This window comes from Ptiloglossa arizonensis, chromosome 8 (genome assembly GCF_051014685.1).
Source record: "Ptiloglossa arizonensis isolate GNS036 chromosome 8, iyPtiAriz1_principal, whole genome shotgun sequence".
NCBI classification, from domain to species: domain Eukaryota; kingdom Metazoa; phylum Arthropoda; class Insecta; order Hymenoptera; family Colletidae; genus Ptiloglossa; species Ptiloglossa arizonensis.
Window position 1 is genome coordinate 12381136 of NC_135055.1, and position 18944 is coordinate 12400079.

General features: G+C 40.7%; 1 protein-coding gene across 5 annotated transcripts in view; it reads left to right on the top strand.

The window, feature by feature from the left end:
* The first annotated feature begins 2055 nt into the window (after window positions 1-2055).
* Window positions 2056-18944, top strand: part of Mamo (zinc finger protein 628-like) — a 131821-nt gene continuing 114932 nt past the window's right edge. For 2 of the 5 annotated variants that reach the window (XM_076318218.1, XM_076318222.1), the window contains exon 1: window positions 2166-4035. In XM_076318218.1, the coding sequence (XP_076174333.1) occupies window positions 4013-4035 (23 nt within the window). In that variant the 5' untranslated portion in view covers window positions 2166-4012. Of the gene's footprint in view, window positions 2135-2165; window positions 4036-4442; window positions 4547-18944 lie in introns of those variants that run through there. The other 3 variants (XM_076318221.1, XM_076318219.1, XM_076318220.1) reach the window with 3 other exon arrangements.

Genomic DNA, 18944 nt, shown 5'->3' on the forward strand with positions numbered 1-18944 from the left:
TGTTTACTCGACGATGGTAATTTGTTTCTCGTGAATTGTAATCGAAGGTACTCGGTTGAACGGGAAGAATAATTTTTTTATGAAAAAGAAATTTTTGTTAAAGTTACGACACGTCCTATAAATAAATCACTGGCATCTAGAAGTGTCTAATAATATCGAGACACTTGTACAGCATACAGTGTAAAACCACAGAGTATATTACAAGTACTGTACCACAACCGCAAGTTTCTAAAAACATCTTTTTCAATGAGAAATTCTAATAACATAACGTGGAATTAATTCTGTTAACCAAAACTTAGAATTCTAGTGCCGAATATAATATTTTATTACGCATAATGTACCACTAAAAAATTACCCGCAAAAATTAAATCCACTTTATCCGGGTCTCGCTTTTACACTTTAAAAATTGTGCGATATTTGGATAAATTTAAATACCGACGAAAAATTGTTTTCGTTAATATTAAATTATGAACAAAATATTAATCTGTATCGTGTACTGGAGTTTTTAAGACATTATCTTCAACTGAGCAATAACGTTGCTTCTACGTTACGTAATTATTTTCAGTAGTCAAATTTTTAATAGTTACTACGGACAACTATGATAGTCGATTCTTATTTTGTACCAATTGTATTTTTGCGAAATAATATTCGTTACAATTTTGTTCATTTAATACTTTCATATTTCCAGTCTTCTAAAAACTTGAACTTTTAATTCGTCGTTTTATAAAACAATTTTTTTAATATCTATTAGTATATAATAGTTGCTCGTTTTCATTTTCTTTTTTTTTAAACGATTTAAATTCTTAAATCGTTCCAAGTCGTTGCTACTTTACCTCCGAACAATGTCAAACCAATTTAATTCGGCGGCCATTTTGCGTAGGATACTTCAGCTTTGCATTTAAGTTTCCTAGGCAAATTCGACGCTTGACAATTGTATTTAAATATATACATAATCGTGTTTGTATAATATACGATGACTGATTTGGAAAAACTAATAGAAGTTTATCATAGAACCGTAAAATCATTCCAGCGAGAAGAAACCAAATTAAGGTTATGTTCGTAAACGAACATAACAATTCTTAAAAATTCTCCAGCCCCGAGATAAAAAAATGACTCGAATTGTTTCATCGTCTCGCACAAATTTTCATATGTTTACATGACAGTATCCTGTTTAAAAATTAACCGATCCCAAATTAGTTAACATCAGCGCGACCGTTTAAAGAGTGAAAAGTCCAAAAGAGAAATATTCAGATTATCGATTTCGAAGATGGTCGATCGTTGATTTCAGGAATGGAAAGATCTTGAAAAAGTTGCGAAATCGTCGATCGCAAAGCGGTAAGAAAAATCAGCGCGCAAGTTTGCTGGAAAAGCGATCTCGAGAGGACGTCGCGCAGTCGAGGTAACAAAAGGAAACACTCGCGTGGTCGTCGTCGCGAAAATGCTAGTGACAAATCGGAAGAGAATCGCACGCAAATATCTGTTCCGTTGATGCGTCCGTCTCGCTCCGTCTCTGTTTCTGGTCTCCCCACCTCTCTGTCGTTCGCGCACGTAAATTCGAGTTACGCCAGTCGGCACCGTGCGAAATTTCTAATTTCGAGGTCAGCCGCGCGGCAAAGTACGTCCGAAATAATTACCTTACCGCGCTGCGTAAGACGTCAATGCGTTTGATATTCTTACACGCTCTCTACTCCCACCCCTAACGCGGCGAACAAGAGTTTTTTTTGGTCCAACGAGACGCCTATGGCTCTACGAATCGCGAGATCTGCGAGGGAAACGTGCGCCGTCTCTGTGTATGCGGCTGTGCGCGTGAGCGTTTCACACCTGACTACTACGCCAGTCAAGCGAGCGACCGTGGCGACGTCGTACATACGAAAAACGTTCGTAAACGAACGAAAATTGGACGAAAAATAGTTACGCGACCGAATAAGATTTATCGTTGGCGAATTGTGCGCTTGGGCGGCGGCGAATCGATTTATTTTGTCGGTAAAGTCTGCGCGGCGAACACGGTAGGTTAGTTGACCGCGGGGCCGAGCGAGCGCTGAGCTGACAGTAGGCCGGCGACGTCACAGTGGGCCGGTTGAGCCTTCCTTCGTTCGATTCAGGCAGGCTCTCTATTCATTTTACATGTAGCAAGGTAAATATTTCTATGCGAGTGTCCATTCGAGTACGCGGCTCCGAGTGCGCGAAACCGTCGTCGGGAGCGGTTTGTGTTACCGACGAGTCGTCGTTCAATTATTTTCGTCAATTTTTTTTTTTTTCTATCCAATTCCATTCACCGAGAAAGCGAAAAAGAAACGAAAACCAATAAGAAAATCAACGAGAGATACTCGTGCTCGGCCGAACGGGGCTTGTGAAGAAGTTCGTCACCCGTTGCCTATTAACGTAATTTTCAATTTCTCGCCGAAACACACGCTGGTGCCCAGAGTTTCCGTTGCGGAACACACGACACCGTTGGGGGCTGCCACTGCTACTGTTGTTGTTGTCGTCGCCGCTGCTGTTCGCTGTCACGAGCGATGCCCGTGGTGAAAAAAAATGAGAAAGAACGAAAGAAAGAAAGCGAGAGAGATAGACGGAAAAAGAGAGAAAGAGAGAAAGAGAGAGAGTGGGAGAGAGAGAGAGAAATAACGACGATTTATCCTCCCGGTTCCGCGAACCGAATGGTCTCCTCTACGGGGAAATCCACGGCCGACGAGGTTCGGACACGGAACACGCACTTTTTGCGAAGCCGCGGTGACCAGATCGGTCCACCACGATCGAGGGGGATCCCCCCTGTGAAACGAGGACGGTTCCCGTCGTCCCGAGGAGCGCGCCCCGGGTACACGTGAAATCGCACGGCTGTTGACAGTTAACCGTGGCGCGCGGACGTCGCTGGATCGTGAAACCGTTTCCGACCACGCACGACGTTGTTCGACCTTGTGCGGTTTAACTTTTGGCAAACGTTCACCGTGGTCTCCCGCGCGCTGTGCAACGGTGTCACGTTGGTCTCGCGAACGTCTTCGGTACCGGCGATCCGCGTCGCTCGTCTGACGCGACGCGGCTCGAGCCGTGCTCGTAAGACGTTCCCCGCGATTCGAATCGTCGAAGCGGCCGTGTCGGTTTAGAGGCAACGCGCGACAATATTCCCGAACACCGAAACCGCCCTCGAAAGTACGCGCCGAGAGACGCGTCTCTCTGTTTTTTCTGTTTTTTTTTTTTTTTGTTCCTTCTCTCGTTGTCCGGTACCGAGCGCGCGCGGGGCGAGGGTGGGGAACCGGGTGGGCGCTAGGCCGAACCGGGTGGGGAAAAAGAAAAAGAAAAAAAAAAAAGAAAATAATAATCGACGCGCAGCGATACAAAGGAGGACACGTGACAAGTGAAAAGTGAAGCACCGACTATCGTTCGCGCCGCGACAGTGCGCGACACTGCAGATATTCCATCGGTGGGATCGTTCGACCGTCACACCGAGTTCAAACGGGGGAAAAAGAGAGAGAGAGAGAGAGAGAAATAAATTTAAAAACGAGAAAGAAATAGAGAGAAGGAGTGAAAGAGAGAGAGAGAAAGTGAGAGCGAGAGAGAGAGAGAGAGAGAGAGTGAAAAAAAATCCGGAAAAAAGAAACGTACACGGTGAGCGCGTGGCCGCGATACGAATCAATCGGAAACGAGTATATAGCCGCGGAACGCGCTCCGAACGCGGGCAAAAGTAAACAAAAGTTAAACGCACTCGCGAGAGCAACGTCGGTCGGATCGTGTCACCGATTAAAACGCCGGTTGACGTAGAGGAAGATTCCCGGTGTCGAGCGTGAGGCGAACACGCGGCTCTTCAGTGCGAGGATCGGAGTGTGGGTTTGGGGATCGAAAGGAGTGCGTGGTCGTCGTCGGGGGCAACGCGGCGCATCGTGAGACACCGAGTTAACGCTACGTGATTCCGGAATGACGAGAGCCAGGGGACGCCGTGAAGGGCGACTCGGTGGTGCCCAAAGAGACGACCGAGACGGTTCTACTGTTCGTCGTGAGGCGAGCGTACGGTCCTCGGATGGCTCTTGGACCGTCTAGGAGGTACTCGGTGCTGTTCGGGCATCGGTGTTCGGGCTGGAACCGATCGCGAGGCCACGTTACGGATCACCGAACGAACGCCTGGAGATACCGAGTCCGATGCGACTCGTACGCGGAGCACGTTTCATCCTCCTAACCTACGAGCACTCGGCACCTAACCTACACCCAGCTGTGCCCGCTGTCGAGCGCGCGACCAGTGGACCCGTTCCACGCCGGGCCAAGGAGACCCGAATAAGAGCGAAGTCGGCGACGACCGCTGGATCGATCGGATTCATCGGATCGGAGGAAATTACGCGGGGAGGGAGAGAGATAGAAGGGGGTCGTGGTCGTGGTCGTGGTATTGTTCGAAATCTCTCTCCACGATTGGTGTTCAACGTGAGGCGAGGAGAGTGCGTGTTCCGTGAGCCGCCACGGCGGGACGAAAATATCACACGTGCGTCCGGAGTAAGCCGAGATTTTTGGAGGACGACGGGAGTCAAGCGGGGGCGAGATCGGTGAGGAGAACGCTTTTTGGGTGAGCGACCAAAAAAAGCTGAATGCCAGCGGGAGGTGGTTCGAGAACCGATCGGTCAACGAATCGATACGATCGTCGCGTACGCGATGAAAAATCGAACATACGACTCGCGCGAGAGGGACGCGCTACCGCGACGTTTCCGTGTATACGCGGGACCCTCGTTCGCGATTCGAACTTTACGATTATCGACAGCTCGAGGTATCACCGCGACCCGTGCCCGTGGCTCCTATCGTACGAACGACGTTCCGTTCGACGGTGAGGTCGATCGTTTCGCGATTTTTCCAACGATGCTCGTCGTCCGGTGTGCGTGCGTCGGGAAACGGATTTCGGTGCAACGCGGAGGGAAAGAACGAAACAACAGGCAACGGGAACGCGTTCGTAACGTTTCCGGGTCGTACGGGGTTTGTAACGCGCAACGCTCGAAACGAACGAGAATCGCGCGACAAACGCATCTCGTATTCCGTTTATCCGCGGTACCGCGCGCGTTCACCTAAACGCGTTGACAGCCGCGATGGTTCTCGCGAGAACGTCCTCCGGGGCTCGTTTCCTGCCTAACTTTCGGAAAATACGTCTTGGAATATCAAACGCTCTTTTGCCGAGAATCTCGAGTAACTTGGTTCACCGATTCTTGGCTAAACAAGCGCGGTTTAATTTGTTTGTAAAAGGAACGCGTCCTGGTCCTCCTCGGTGCGTAACACTCCCACGTAATTTTACGCGTTATTATTTCCCTCTCGAGCGAAACTTACCCTCGAGGGAAGAGTACAAGAACGATTCGATTCGTTGGTTTAGATTTGCGTTGCTTCGAACACTCTTCGGTGGACAATGTTCGACAAGCTTTTCGTATTATTTCTTATTTCCATCCGCGTCCGTTAATTTATTTATCGAACGTTCATGTTTCGGTCCTGCTCGGTAGAGAAGGTTCGATCGCGTTCAATTGTCCCGGTGTATCTTGTGCACCGGTTCTTTTCGCGTATCGCGGAACGAACGAACCTCACCTACCGAAGTTAAACCCGGTTTAATTCGTTCGTGAAACGTTTGTGCCTCGAATCTCCTCTGTACGCAAGGTTCGGTCGTCCTACGTAACCTTATCCATTATTTCTTATTTTCCTGCACGTAGGTGTACGCACCGAGGCCGAACGAGCACAGTTTAATCCGTTTGTTGTAACGTTTGTCGTTTCTCCGCTGTACACAATTGAAAATATCAAATAATACGTAAGATTCCACGATACCTTACGTAACGTGCGCGAAACGTTTCATCGAAAACGAAACCACGTTTCTTCAACAACGCGTTATTCGATTAATATTCTATAATAGCGATCTACGCGTAACACCCGTGACCCATAAAATCAACGCTTCGCGTACGAACGATCCTGAACGGGTAACGCGTATTTTTGCAACGGACGTCTCGTACCGAACCATGGTCCCCAAACGGTCCCGCACGGTTGTCAACGCGTCGACCCGATCTTTCTTTCCGCGATACAAGCGGAGACACGCGGTATCCACGGGTCCGCGCACCGCGTTACCTAATGACAGTCTCGTTGGACCGCGGAGAAGGTAATCAGAGCCAGAGCGTGGGTAAACCTCTTTCAGTCGTACGGCCCTGCATGCTAAACAGCATAGACGTTTGACGTTTCGTGAAGGTCGCGTGCTCTGGCTCTCTCCTACTCGCGCCGCCAGTTGTCTCTCTCTCTCTCTATTTCTCTCTACTTCTTCTCTCTCTCTCTCTCTCTTTCTATTTCTCTGTCTCTCTCGGTAGCTCGGTATCTCTATCCCCTGCGCTCCGTCTCTGCCGCGCAACTTTTTCTCGCGCTCTGTTCCACTCGCGGCGCAACTCGGTCGTCTCTCTCGGTCCCTCGGTCGCTGTTTCTCTCTTCCTCGCTTCTATTCCGGTCATCCGTCTCGCCCTACGCACGTACGCGCGTACCGTTGGACGTTTAACGATCGTTGCGCGCGAAATTGTCGCGGCACGTCGCTTTCCGGGAAGCGGCGCGGATTTTCCGCGAGGACCCCGCGTACGACACTCGAGGATCGTTGGAACGGAAATCGTGCACCGTGGATCGATCCACGGAGTCGATCGATCGCGAGAACGCGTCGTCGTTGTTGTTGTTGTTGTTTTTTTTTTTTCTTTTCGTACGAGTTTCGGGAACGCGTAACCGCGACGAGGGATTTCCGCCGCGCGAACACGCGTTCCCGTTAACTCTCTGCCCCGCGGAAAAAGAGCGGGTGGGAAAGGTAGCGTCGCTGCGATCGAGCGGGAGCACGCGACGCGTTTAGAAAGGACTTTCGTCCGCTTCGAAAACCGCGCGAGCGCGATTCATCGGCCGTGGTACGGCGCGAGAAAACTTCTCCTCGTGGAACGCATCGAATTTAGAACTGGTGCGCTTCGTAATTCCGCGGCTTTACGGGAACTTGTTAGCGGGAAACAGCGTAACCAGCGATCTGCGATCGTACCGTGGAACCGCGCGTTTCGCATCGCTCCGTTAGCGAATCGGAAATTATTTATCGGCGAAAAGACAAGAGCGAATTTCTGATCGTTAGTTGTTAATCGCGATTCAACTGACGTTCGACGTTATTGCTCGTAATTTTATTTAGATTTACGACGATCGTTATTGAAATTACCTCACCGAGAGGGAATCGTCCCGAGGGTTGCGCATTTTACACCGATGGCTAGAGAATCGGTAATATTTGTCCATAGCGCGGTACGCGCCAATTTGTAACAACTGTTTGTAGATTTTCATCGATGCTAGACGTTCTTCGTAATTTCACCGGTTCGGGAACATTTGTCGGCGGATATATTTGAAATCATGCATGATCGTTTCGGTGATTGCGTATCGTAGAAATCGTGTTACAAAGAGAAAATTATCGACGTTCTGGAACGCGCATTTTACACCGCTCGGTAGAGAATCGCATAAATTGATTAACCATGTGAACTCGTGAATTTATAACTACTTCTAAATCTGGTTCATACTTGATATTCTTCTTAATGTTCAATTCCATCGTTTTATGAGGATTTGTTGCTCGAAACGTTTCATCCGATTTAGGTACAGTCGTTTCGGTGATTGTTGCAGATTGTAGAGATAGTGTTGCAAAGAGAAAATTAGGAAGGTTGTGGGACATGCATTTTACCTCGTTCGGTAGAGATTCGCAAAAATTGATCGACAACTCGTGAATTTATGACTGATTTTATATCCAGTTGATAACTGATATTCTTATTAATTCTTAATTCCATCGTTTTGTGAGAATTTTTTGGTAGACACGTTCGATACAGTCATTTCGGTGACGGTTGTGTATCGTAGAAAACGATCTTAAAATAGAGTTATCGACATCGAACTATATACTTCATTTAATTCGTTTATATAAAACCGTATTATCGAATCGGAATCATTGAATTCGAAGTACACGCATTTTCCTCGAACGATGCGGAATTGCAAAAATTGATCAACAACGTATGAAACGCGCGAATTTAAAAGCAATATTCTTCGAAAATTTATGATTTCACGAGAATTCGTTAGCAGAAACATCTGTTGCGATATACGATAATTTCGGGGATTACAGCGTTATGTATTATAGAAAACAGTATTATCGAATCGAAACTGTCGAGGAATATCCATTGTACACCATTCGATATAATCTCACAAATTTATGAACAACGTGTGAAACGCGCGAATTTAGAATCGGTATCCTTTCTAATTTCACCGTGTTGTGAACATTTTGTCAGCAGAAATATTCGTTACGACGTACGATAATTTCGATGATTCCAGTCGAATGTATCGCGGAAAATGATGTCGTTGAGTTGAAACCGTTAACGTTGAGCAACGCGTATTTTACGTCACTCGGTATAGAATGGCAAAAATTGATTGTTCAACAACACGAAACGCGCGAATTTAGAACTGGTATCCTTCGTAATTTCACGGTTTTATGAGAAACTGTTAGCAGAAACATCTGTTGCGATATGTACACTATCGTTGAAAAGTATTTGATCGTATATCCGTTGCAACGAGAATTTCAATTTTATTTATTGAAGAAACTGTGCCGCATCTTTGAATCGTGGCACATGTTTTTCAGAATTTCTGCACATGGTTTCATTCTTAATATTTACTTCCACGAAAAAAATAAAATTTAGTGCATTATTTACTTCGTAAAATTGATAATTCTTCTGTGTTATTTCGAATTCTTCTCGTCGAGATATCTGCCCTTCTTTTCAAGTGTTTAATAGATTTTTGGTAAGCACAGTATTCATTTTTTCAATTTATCTACAACAATTGTTAAATATTTTTCTTACTCTTCTGTCCATCCTGTTCCATGAAAGTTCTGTGAGATTATTATCGGGAGATTGGACATGCCAAATCGTATTATGTAATATTCCTTCTGTTTCTTAATAATATAGTTCTGTATAAAGTTTCAAAAAATACTTTGGGTCGTTGTCTTATTGGAAATGAAAGTTTTTTCCAATTAACCGTTGTCTAGATGTTATCGTGTCTTCTTCTAATATTTTTTTGTATTTCTCTGTCTTTAATATACCATCGTTTTTAATAAGTTCTTCTGTTTCCCTTTAAAGAAGCAATTTGGGCGATTGTAGCGTAACGTGTTCTAAATATCAATATTATTATACCGAAATTATCAACTTCCTGAAAGTTCCATTTTACTCCACTTATTGGGGAATCTGGAAAATTTATTATTAAATAATGTACGAAATGCGCGAGTTTAGAACTCGCATCCTTTGTAATTTTAAGGTTTTGCGAGGAATTGTTAGTAGAAACATCTGTTGCGATTTATGATCAATTTAGCGATTATGTTACATAATGTAGGAAATAGTATTATTATGTTGAAATTTATAACGCACGTTACGCCACCTAGTATAGAATCCAAAAAATGATTCTGTATTTATCAACAACGAATTTGAAACGTACACTTAATTTCTCTTTTTCACGAGGAACAATAAACAGAAATATTTGTAGTTACGTGCGAAGATATGAATGAAAATTATGTCACGTTTTTTACGTTTATGTAGCGTCACAAGTCATAAAAAAAAACAACACCGATAATAAATTGAAAAGTTTGGCACCGTGAAAGTTGAATCTTCAAATTATAGACACTCGTGTTTCAGTGCATTATTCATACTTAGTAATTATCATTTGACGTTATACATGGATATTTTAGATTACGAAATATTTGATATCGCGATACATATTACTTACGATCGATTTTCAAGAGGAATTTTAATATTAAAAAATTGAAAATTTCTGCACTGGAAAAATTATACTTTACGTCGTCCGAAATAAAATTTTGAAATTGTAAACTTTTACGGTTCGACACTCAATAACTATATATACTTTGCTTTGAACTTTTGCAAAGGGTTGTATATTACACAATCGATAACATTGATCCGAAAAAGTTGTATTTTACGTCACTCGATGTAGAATCTTGAAAACTGTTCGAGAACGTATCGATCGTAAGATTCACAATTTTAAATAATAAATAGCGACGATAACGTTACAAAGTAAACAAAATTCCCAAGAAAGTAACAATTCCTCAACATTCGTAACATTCCAGGCTTCTAGTATCCTTCTAAATACTACACGTGTTCACCTGTTCAGTGTTCCTGGCACGTGTACATTTCATTTCCAATCTACCTTAAATATCACAACACGGGCGTAACCACAAAAATTTCCCCTAAATGCACCTGATTAACTTTCTCAACGATACGACGCGTTTCACTTATTTCAGAAAATCTAAAAATTTCATACATTCTCCATGTGGAAATAATTTCGTTGCGAGACAATTCTCGACAATTTTCGCATTCTTAACGGTACGCTCTAACGTACAACCGAAACGTAGTTCCGTGAAATATATTATCGGTTGTGTCCACGTAGAACGATAGAGCACACGAGTAATCTCGACCGGTAGAATCTGGAACGCAACGATTACTGTTAACACTCGGTCCGACACTTGATTCCTTCGAGCGTCGAATTCCATCGGTGGTCCCGTAGGAAAGAAGAAAATGGAAAACGAATTAAAAATTTCTTTCCTCCGTCTTTGTTCCGTCCGGGTGAAAAAGCAAGGAAGCAACGGGACACGAAAGTTTCTTACGGGAAAAAAGTTGCTCGGTACCGCGCGAGGAACTAGGAAGCAAAGGGTGGCGCGGCTCGGTTTATCGAAAAGCAACGCGCATCTTCGTGTCAACGCGGTGCACACGCATTAGTGGATTCAGACAGAAGCGTGTCAGACGATCAGCTGTTTGGTTCGCTCGTTCCCGTGAATCACACGGTTCCTCCCGTGGCGCGGCGGCGCGCGTCGCGTCGCGTCGCGTCGCGTCGCTCGTGTACACACGGCCAGATTCGCGTTTTGTGGAAACGCAAAAATAGCGACCGGGGCCGGACCGTTACGAAAGAGACCGCGGATACTTTGTACATTTTCTGGACTGATTAATACGCGAATGCATTCCCGTACCGTCGCTCGGGTCGTTAACCACTGATAAATCAAAGAAAGCGACGCGAGCTATACTTTCGCGACGATTTTTTCGCGTTCCACTCGCGCGAAATTTCCTTCGGCGAGCGATTCTCTTGGCGTTCGACCAGTTTCGATTTAGTCGAGCCTGGCCCGAGGAACGCTTCTTCGAGACTCGTGAAGTCTTTGGCGATGAAAGTACATCGGGTGGGAATTATTGCTCGGTCGATGGGAAAATCCGTGTGTTGTCAGTGGATGAATTTTTCTCTCAGGTTTATAGAAACTTTTTTTTTTTTTTTCTTTACACGATTTTCTTCGAGGTGGCGATACGAAACATTTATTATTTCGGTGAACACGAAAACGAGATATACGGTAGTAGAGAAAGGACAGTGAAAGGTTCGGTAACTTAGCTGTATTTTTTCTTTTTTTTTCTTTTGAAAATATAGAGGTAATCGAATAGTTAATCGATGGAAAGTATTGCTTACTATTGCCTCAAATCACAATCGGACGAGTCGCGAAACTCGACTCATTGTTTAAATTTAGTTTATTCATATGTTTTGACGTTCGGTGCCCGAAAGTATATGCATTGCGGAAGAGGTCTGAAACATAATACGGTTGAAAAGTTTGAGTAAACTAAATTTAAACAATGCTTGTTTCGGATCTTGTATGGTTATGATTACCCAGATTATACGATTAGTATTCTGCTTAATTCCACGGTGCACGATTCTTGGAAGTTTACTGCAATTTTTCGTTTTAAGGAAAAATGGTGCTAAAAATATAAGAAAAATAGTAAAATGGAGTAATTAAAATTTTTTTATGATAGAAGGTTAACCAAATTGATGCAAATACGCAATTTTTTATTTTAAAGGAAAGTGGTGCTGAAATATAGAAAAAATAGTAAAATGGAGTAATTTTAATTTTTTGTAATAGAAGGTTATTGTTGTAAAACCGAATTGATGCAAATACGAAATTTTTTGTCTTAAAGGAAAATGATGCTAAAAATATAGGAGAAATAGTAAATTGGAGTAATTTTAATTTTTTTCTAATAGAAGGTTATTGTTGTAAAACCGAATTGATGCAAATACTCGTCCTTGCATACCATAGAGTTAAATGAGAAAATATGTTTGATATGTTTCCTCGCACATTGGATGACTTGGTGTTTGATTAATAATCGCGGATAAAGTAAGAACACCTTTTCTTGTTTTAGATTTTACTATATTTTCGTTGGCACGGAAGTGATATTCATTCTGAAAGTCTGATTGGCCACCTGAGCACAAATTACTAAAAGCATTCGCTAAACTACGTTCATCGAAATAATAAGTATTATCATTTTCCACTTGGAAATTAAAACTGTTACCAATTTGCTTCTTTTTGTTGAGCGGATATTCCGATTTAGAACTTCGAACAAAATTAATCGTTCTTTCTCATATTTTCTTGAAGTCTTAGGTACGAATAATATGTATCAACGAACGGATTGTTAAAATTCGGAAAATTGGCACGACGTAACCAATGGAGTTAAGTTACATCTTATATAACTTGGAACTTTACTAAATAGTAACCATTAGTTACTACGTAACTGAAAAAGCCCACAAATCAATAAAAGACAGATGTATATATTAGTTATTTTATTAGAGAACCATATCGTAGTAAACTTGTTTGAAAAAAAAATTGCAGTGTTGTTACAAAGCATGTGATAGTAAACTTCTTTAAAAATATGAATCGAACGTATATTCGAAATGATGAAATTCTAAGGAAGAATAATTGTCAAGACCTTTCGAACGATGTCTAACTCGTTAAATGTTAAGGGTAATGTAGCTGTTATGATACTTTTTTGTTACTTTAAATATATAGGTGTCAAATTTTAAAGTCTCTTTGTTGGAACAATATTTTTCAAAATGGTATCTACGATATCTCAAGATGTAGTGAACTAATTAACTTGAAACTTTAGATACATATGAGACATGTGCTTTATTAGTATAAACTTTTCGTGTTAGAAATCTTTATTGTCATTACATAATAAAAGCTTAAATTCTATTCCATCGATTCTATTTTATCTTCTTTTCTTGTTTACTTTCTACAAAGTATTTTTTACAGTTTACTTTCTAAAAAGTAACAACAAACGAAAGCAATCTTAAACAAACACGTGTATTTTAATAGAGTTTCGATTTCAAAATAAGAGAGATTTAATACAAACTTGGCATCAATAGCTAGAAATAACTTTACATAAAATTTGTTGTATTTAATCTTAGAAATCTAAAGATAATTCCAAACTAGGAGATCCAAATGTAATTAAAATTTACACGCTTCTTTAAAACTGTATTCCTCTTGTTATCATCGTATACAATTTTACATATTATGCCTAATTCTATACATAGGAGTTTATATTTCAATTAAACAAGGATACGTAAAATTCAAACGATACAATCTACTTGTATATAAAGTACAGTAGAAGTTATGTGAACGATCAATTATATGAATATTCCGCTTTGAGAACGCAGTATTATGCGAACAGTATACTCCCTATCACAATATTCTTTTTGATTTTGTATTCTATGTACGAAATAATCTCCATACAAATTGCACTCGTTTTATCCTATTTCGTTTAAATTTCTTCAAGATTGCTTCAACTCCGAAAGGTCATTAGCAACCACAATTACCATTTACACTTACACAAATTACAAAATGATTAAATACAATTCGGTAGCTCAATATGCTCCAGAAAGTTTACTATACTACACGACCCTTCATCCTTAACAGCTTCCCTTAAGCATCCAATTTACTTAACGTCTCAAGTACTGAATAAAACTGAACAATTCATTCTATCACGTAAAAATGTTCGTTTACCAACACGTTTGACCCGCGATTAGTTGACAAAACGAAGACTCTACCGCACACGACTTTAGAAATCCTTAACAAGCATCGAACTGAAAGTTCCCGATCTCTGCTTCGGAAAGCACGATTTAAATATTCCGAGAGAGGTTTCCGACCACACATCGACACACACGCGCACACCGATAATGCTATTCGAGGAACCAAAACTCAAATTCGTTACGCCGCAAAATTGCTTGGAAACCGGTCGAAGATCGTCCGTGTTTGCGAGGTTGTTTACGTCCAGATGAATAAGCGACGCCGCGATTAAATTCCATCGAGGCACTTCACTGCGCTCGTTCCCTCGAAACGTCTTCGTTCGACGGATCTCGATAAGATAAAAATCGAACGGTTTCACGCAACGTTCGCGAATTACGCGTGTACGGGAAGGAACGACGATCATTTGCACGAGGCTCGGTCACCGATCGTCGTTCTCGTTCGCCAAATGAACGTAAAATTATCGCCCCGCCTGCGAAAAGAACCGATACGGTAAGGGGAGAGGGCCCGATTCGGTGTATATTGCTTCGAGCACTGGTTCTCTCGATCGGGTTCTCACGATTCACCGGGAAGCACACTCGAAACGCACGTACGTGCATCTGCTCACATTCTTGTCGCGGGTTATCGATTTATAATCATAATCGGCGGCAGATAAGGGAACGTCGTGGCTGGTCGAGGCTGCTCGACCGAGATACCGTTCATTTAAAACGCAAACGGTACGTAATGAGCAACGTTTCAACCACGGTGCGAAACATCGTCCCGACGTGCCGATAGATTATTTCGATGCGAACGTCAGATTGCACGCCGCGCGTGGAACACGCGCGATCCCGAGCCCGCGACGCGCGAAAATCCTCCGCTTCGTAATTGCCCGAAATCTCTCGTCAACCGATCTCGAAAACCCAGTACGCACGCGCGTTATTGCGCGTAATTGTTTCTTTTCTTTTTTTTTTATCGCCACCGACTTTGAACTCGTTCTACCATTTCGACTCTTCGCGCGGTGATTCTTGGGCACAAAATGGCCGGAATGTAACGAACTTGTGCCTTTAACTTCGGAACGGAGGATTAACGAAGAGATGTACTTACTGCTGGGGTTTTAATGATGGAAATGTAATATGTATCGCGAGAACGTAAATGGTCGAGACAGAAGGTTAACGCACCAGGGTCAAGGGGATTCGATAGGTTCTCCTTTTGTACTTTCGATGGCTACGATCGGTCATAGAATTTTGTGGGACGTTTCGTTCTATGTTCGTTTATTTAGAAATTTGTATGTACGTATGGGTAAAAGAAAATTCGAGTAGCTTCTCGAATTGTATATAAATTAGTGTTTGAGAAGTTCGGTACTTGTTTATTTTATTGGTAGTTTGAAAAAAATTCTCGAGTGTTGCGTAAGTATTGGTACTTCGCACGGTTTTTGAAGCATTGATATATAACTACACGTTACTATTATTTCGTGAAACATTACCGTCGACTGTATCTTGCAATTTGTGAATATGGATTGATTTTGTTGAAATGGTGGTAGTATGTATATATTGACATTTATTTAAAGACTCGGTAAAATATTAATATCGGTTACTTAAATGCTGTTATGATAACGGTTATGATAACGGTATTATGATAAGAGTATATACTCATTTGTGAAATGAATAGTGTAATAAATGAAAATTAACGATAAGTGTTAATATAAACACAAGTCTAAGAAAATTTAACGTTCTTGAAATATTTCAAGTGGAATTGCACAACGAATGCAAAGGAAACGAAATTTTTAATCGGTGCAAGAACTTTGCAATCGAAATTTTAGTATTTTACAATTAAAATAATACGAGTAAGTTTCTCAAAAGTTTTCCAAATTTCAAACTAGTTTCACGAATCGATTATTTGTTATTTGCTATATACGAGAATATAAAGGAATATTTTTTCTTGAGAGTTTTGAATCATTTAGGGAAAAAGGTTGAAGTGCCGCGCCTGCGTTTACTCGGGCAACATAGTAGCCAGATAAACGAGTGAAACGACGCTTCGTGACCAGCGTAATAAAGAGTAAAATGAAAGGTGGAATATACAATTTACAGCAGAGATTTTTAAATATACTTTCGACACTGACTTTAAATATTTGAAAAGTGAAATCAGAAAACGGTGCGTTTTGCAGTCTGCTTAAAAAAGTTCAGCCGAGGATGTTGTCAAACTTTACTTGTAGCACAACAGGAATTTCAAACTCATTTTAATAAAAAAAATTAGTAATTAAACGTCAACTTACATTAAGACCGTAAAGTAAAAAGTAAAATGTAGTAATATATAAAAGTTCGGGATAATTATAAGCAGAAAAGTTTGGTTCGAAAGTCTGAAACAAATGTATGTCTAGTAAAAGTTTTATCGTAGCTTTCGGCGATTGGTTTTTCTAAATAATCTTTCTAAATAAAATCGTGTGATATAATCTTCGGATTACAATGATGGTAAAATTAACGAAAGAAAGACCTAAAATGGAATTGTGCGATTTTTAAAAAACAGAGAGAAACAAGAAGAGAAAGAAATTTAATATCGATAAAAATATTGCGTTAAATATAGTGATATTAGTTAATGAAAGAAAATGATATATAAGTTGTTCATAAAATAATTTAATATATAATTTAACTTTGTTAATTATTATTTTCATTTTTATCACGCATGATGGTTGTTGAAATTTTTTCGTGTAATATTTCCATAAGCACGGTGTTTAGAGAAAATTTATCGCAATAATTGATTAAATGTGCACTTCATTTCCCTTGTTAAACGTGTTTTAGAATCTGCAATAAACCGATTCTAATAAAAACATTTGGTGCCATTAAACGAAATAAAGGATGACATTGATTTTTAGAGTGAAAAATACATAAATAGAGTAACTTGGGTTGATACCAATTAATTCTATCCTACATTTTTAAAATCTCAGTTTAAGCTTATTACCTGAAATTTTAAATATAAAAGTTGCCGGTAAAACTTTTAAATACAGGGGAATAAAAAAATTTTTAAATACACATCGATTCTAAGTAACTGTTTTAAATTTATAAATAGATATTCAATTAATTGTTCTCTTAATTATGTTAACGGAACAAATAATATTACAAATGTTGGAAATATTAATTGGTCAATAGGGTAAAATTAGTTTGATTTTATGTTTGAAACTTGAAGCATATATAACGAACGAAATTAAAACACCACGTAATTTATGCGAATTGCTCGTAAAATTGAAAAGTTGCGACAACCCTCGAATAACACGGTAGCTGAATTGCACGGAGTCTCGAATAACAAGGTCACTCAGTCTATTGCGTTTTCAATTTTCTGAGCACCTCATTTGCCTAGCTCATTCATCATTCTGATGCAAACTTCGTTCCAGTAAGAAATCAGACTATCGACGAATATAAAAATTTAAAAAAAAAAGAAAGAAGAAGTTTAATTGACTATCGACGAATGTTTATTTTTACGTTGATCTGAAATTTTTAATTGCACGGTTTCCAATAACACGGAATGCGAGCTTCAAGTTTGTACGAATCCTAAGTCTCGAATAACATGTTTCGAGTAATGGCAGGAATGGTACCGAATCAATATTATCGACATCAGGTCCTCAATTATAATCTAGTATCAAACTGTATCGAACAGAATCGGTACCCATTCGATATTTCTACAGAAGTATTACATATTTGACATATTTACATATTCGATTACATATTTAACACTCATACAAAAGAATCGATACATATTTGATAATAATATTTTACGAATTTATCGATATTCACTTGAAGCTCCAAAGAATCACTAAACATCACATACACACGAAAACATTTAGATTATATATCGAATTTTTCTATATTCGAATATTCAAACACATCGGTGATTCAAATATTTGGCGGATATAATTCGAATACTATTTGAATATTTAAATATTCGAATAAAAATATCAGAGTAACAGTATTCGAATACCAATACATTCGTAGCATTCGAATACTTACAAAACATTCGAATAGTCCTCGCCCTGGTTAGAATGGTGCATTATTCTCAGAACCTCATGGTGCTATATTTTAATTGCAAAAATTTTTCTCGTCGATGCAGCTCAATTTCAATCACGTCAGTTACATACAAGTAATAATTATAAAAGTATAGATATTGAGAGTTAACAGCAAATACCTTATATTTCGATATCTTCCGTGACTTCCCGTCAAATACCAGGTCAATTTATAAATTCGTGCGTATTTTTCAACGTACGTACATACACAAAACAAAACGACATTATTTACTTTTAATAATTCGTATTAATGACGATAATTCTCTCATCATCCTCTCCAATATTTTCCAAATTATAATATCAGAATTAAAATTATTCATTAATAAATTATTTCACTCCCAAAAACTTTATCTTCGCTCTAGAAATCGAATTACAAAACACACGATTTCTACTAATCATCAATACTCGATGCAAACTGTTCTCCAGCAATATTTGACGAGATGCAATCATCTAGCAGTTACCTAAACAAACCGATCCAAAAGGAGTAACTCGTAGCGTAAACAACTTAAATTTATAATACCAACTAAACATCGATCCAAACGTAGGCAAATTTACGCATCGGCCCGATACGATCGGTATCAAACTGCGCGAGTATCGTTAGTATCCATCCAATAGCACCGGTCCCGCGTCCCTACTCGCGATACATGTTGAAACAACGCGGCCGAACAAGTATCGAAATCGCGAAATAAATCGACCCAGACCATGAACAAAAAGACAGAGAACGAATAACGGATAGTTCGTCGACGCGGCTGTTGTCGTCGTTTCGCGGGTTTGGAGGATCGTCAGGGTGGAGGGGATGGTGGGCACGGGGGACGAAGGAGGGGAGGTCTGAAATCAAGTTTCACGTGGAAACGGTTTGATTGGCGGCGTTCCGCGAATGATTTTCGATCTCCACCGCGGAGCGGTTGTCTCTCGATACGCGATCATTTTTTTTAAACGGGACCCAGGCCAGACAGAGGGGATCGGCTGCGTGGCGGATAGAGACGTAATGATTGCAATATTCCGTTAGTAATTGCTCCAGTCGGCCGCACTGTTGAAACGTCATTCGCGCGCGGC